The following is a 3,315-nucleotide window of genomic DNA, read 5'->3' as shown; positions in this document are numbered from 1 at the left end:
CCTCTCTTCTTCCAATCTATTATCATCATTCTTCTTTATTCTCTTTCATCTTCTGTCCTATCCTCGTTCTCCCTTCACCCACCTATTATTTCACCTTATCCACATTAATCTCTCATCATTCTACTCTTATTGTTGGATTATTTTATTCTCATAACCACTCTTCATTATCCTATTGTCTCTTCAGCCTGCCTTTATTACTTTCCCTATATAATCTCTCCCCATTCTCATTATCATCTCGTTATACCCCACCTCACTCTTATTACTCCCCACTTATCTTCTCACAATCCTGTAAATGTCCCCCTCACCTCCCTCCCTCCTCTTCCTCACACTGTATCCATCAGCAGCCTCCCCCCTGTTTACAAGCAGCACGAGTTTCCTGGTAGTGACGTCGCTCTCCCGCCTCTTTCCTTTGCCCCCCTCCTTCTCCCAGCTCGCCCTCAGCAGCAGTGACGTCGCCTGTCCCAGCCAATGATCAGCCTCATTGGAGCTTCCGGAGGCCGGGCCTTCATATAAAGTCTCTGTAGCTGTGGCTGAGCTGTCAAAACGGGACGGAGATTCCCCTCAGCTAACAACAGCTTCCCTGTCACTCCGCACACCCAGGGATTCCTGTCACCGCCCGCATCGTTCTTATGTGCACCAAGATGGAGCAGCCTTTCTACCACGACGACTCTCTGCTGTCCGCCTACTCCCGACCGGATCTACTGAAGGCCAGCCTGGGCCACCTGAGCGAGCCCTACCGGGGCCACAAACCCGACATGTCCTACTACCAAGAGCAGCCTAGCCTTAAGATGTCTGCCCCGGAGCTGGAGCGACTGATCATCCACAGCGGGCCCGGGGTCATCAACAGCCCAAACGGGGGGCAGCTGTACTTCCGAGGCGGTGGCGGCGGCATCACCGAGGAGCAGGAGGGCTTCGTGGACGGCTTCGTCCGGGCCCTGGATGACCTGCACAAGATGAACCGGGACGGGCCCCCGAACGTGTCCCTGGGCGGAGGGGGAGCGGCCTCCCCGGTGAGCGGCGGAGCCATGTACGGGGACCCCGCCGTCTACACCAACCTGGCCGCCACCGGCTACGGCTGCTACCGCCAGCCCTCCGCCACCATCAGCTACCTGCCGCCGGGCTACGGGGCGCCCCCACCCTTCAAGGAGGAGCCGCAGACGGTGCCGGACGCAGGCAGCCGGGACAGCACCCCTGCCCCGCTCTCCCCCATCAACATGGAGGAGCAGGAGAAGATCAAGGTGGAGCGCAAGCGGCTGCGCAACCGCCTGGCCGCCACCAAGTGCCGCAAGCGCAAGCTGGAGCGCATCGCCCGCCTGGAGGATAAGGTGCGGGAGCTGAAGAACGAGAACAGCGGCCTGAGCGGCACCGCCGGGGTCCTGCGGGAGCAGGTGGAGCAGCTGAAGGGCCGGGTGCGGGAGCACGCCAGGCACGGCTGCCAGCTTCTGCTGGGGGGCAAAGGACACTCTGTCTTCTAAAAGGGGGGAGGCTGTCCCCGTTGTCTGCCAGCGCCCCCCCTCCGGTGACCCCCACCCACCTCCTGAGGTTGTAAAGAACTGAACCTACTGAAAGGGGGGCAAGAACTGAGCCCATGATGGTTGATGGGGTCCAAGAACTTAGCCCATTGAGGGGGCCAAGAACTAAGACCATTGATGGTTGAGGGGGGCCAAGAACTGAATCCATTGAGGCTGCAAGATCCGAGCCCAGTGTTGGTTAATAGTCCAAGAACTGAGTCTGTTGAACTGGGGGCAAGAGTGAGGCCCATTGATGGGTCCAACCTTTTGAGCCAAATGAAAGAGGTGGGGCAAAAGAACTGAAACACCTATGTGAAGAGGGGCCCTTCCTCCTGCGCCAAGCTGGAGTCTGAGGGCCTTCGATGCTGTCTACCAGCAGTCACCAACCATGATGTTGCTGCTCCGTTTGAACTCTGGAAAAGTAGAAGGACTGTGACATGAGAAAGGAGACCTTTCAAAGCTGCCTTAAGCAACCTGTGGCCCATCTGCTTTTCTGGAACTACAGGCCTTAGCAGATCTTGCCACTTCTGGCATTCGAGGCTTCGGCATCGGGTGAGCCACAGGTTGCGTAAGGCTGTCTTTTAACCCTGCTGCTGCCACACCGGCATCCTCTCAGGCCCAGACTGCGGTAGAGGTGGTCAATTCTAGTGTTTGTCAACTAGTCCCATCCTCAGCACTTAACTAAAAAAAATGTCTTCCCAATTTTTTTGTTGTTGTATACATATGTGAAATGAGGAAGAGAATGCGTGTGCCACGTGACTGTAACTTGTGAGAGGAATGGGAAGGGTGACCCAGCTGGCATTGCGTGGCAAAGGGACCAGCCATACATTCCATATAGTGATCATGAGTATCTATACATGGGGTGGCCAAACCAGTTCTCGAGATCTACCAACAGTCCTTGTTTTCCAGGCTGCCTGTGGATCTAGGTTAGGAACTACGCCTGTGAACCAGCTAGCCTGGGAAACGTAGGCTGTTGGTAAATCTCGAGAATCGATTTGTCCAGCACTGATCTAAACTTACTGGTCACAATATCATGCACTGTATCTGGGATTTCACTGATGTAGTTGAGTGAAACTACAGCAAATATTGGAAAATGAAACTTTTTTTTTTTTTTCTTCTTCCAGTGAAAAAGTTTACAGAAATGTACCTAATATCTATAAAAGTCTTTTTCAATTCCCTTTGCTGCTTGTTGATACTACGGAATACTGCAGGACAGTACTCTGAACAAGATAGGGCAAAGTGGGGTGGTGTTATGTGTGGGTGTTATTTTTATTTTTTTTCTGCTGGCCTCAGAAGAAACAAAAATCCCCCATGATGAATATTTAAATACATGCACAGTTTATTTAAGAACAATGCACATAAAGGTACTTTTCAGAAAACTGGGAATTTTTACAGTGATTCTTGGAAGCGATGAATAATTTGTACGCTGAGAAATGCGAAAGTATGAAAATGTATTTTTCTGTTTTGTTTTTTATACTGCTCATGCCGACGTGCTGTAAATGTTTTATATTGTCTTTGTTCCTGTATTTAAGTAAATAATATTGTTTTACAATTCCCTGTTTGCGTATTTTTCATTCTACAGATTTATGCTATGTACTCAGACATACATTATTATTATTATAACCCACTGTAGCAACCATCTGAATGAAAGGGGGATCATTTATATCCTGAGCTAACAGTTCCTGGTCCACTAAACTGCCACTACATAATGATGGTTACCCTGCAATTATAAACCATCATTTTGGGATTTTCTTTACAAGATAATTACAAAACTATTACAATAATCAATCTAGAATAACGCCCC

The 3,315-nt window shown here is 50.6% G+C and overlaps 1 protein-coding gene across 1 annotated transcript; it reads left to right on the top strand.

Annotated features, from left to right (window-relative positions):
* Positions 1-521: 521 nt before the first annotated feature.
* Positions 522-3,063, top strand: JUNB (JunB proto-oncogene, AP-1 transcription factor subunit). Its single transcript, XM_083185263.1, has one exon. It carries the CDS (start codon positions 630-632, stop codon positions 1,473-1,475), a length of 846 nt encoding a protein of 281 aa, XP_083041389.1. The 5' UTR covers positions 522-629; the 3' UTR covers positions 1,476-3,063.
* Positions 3,064-3,315: the final 252 nt, after the last annotated feature.

Source organism: Crinia signifera, chromosome 4 (assembly GCF_055691185.1).
Source record: "Crinia signifera chromosome 4, ASM5569118v1, whole genome shotgun sequence".
NCBI classification, from domain to species: domain Eukaryota; kingdom Metazoa; phylum Chordata; class Amphibia; order Anura; family Myobatrachidae; genus Crinia; species Crinia signifera.
Note: the sequence above shows the minus strand (reverse complement) of the source record. Positions and strands in the feature narration are given on the sequence as shown.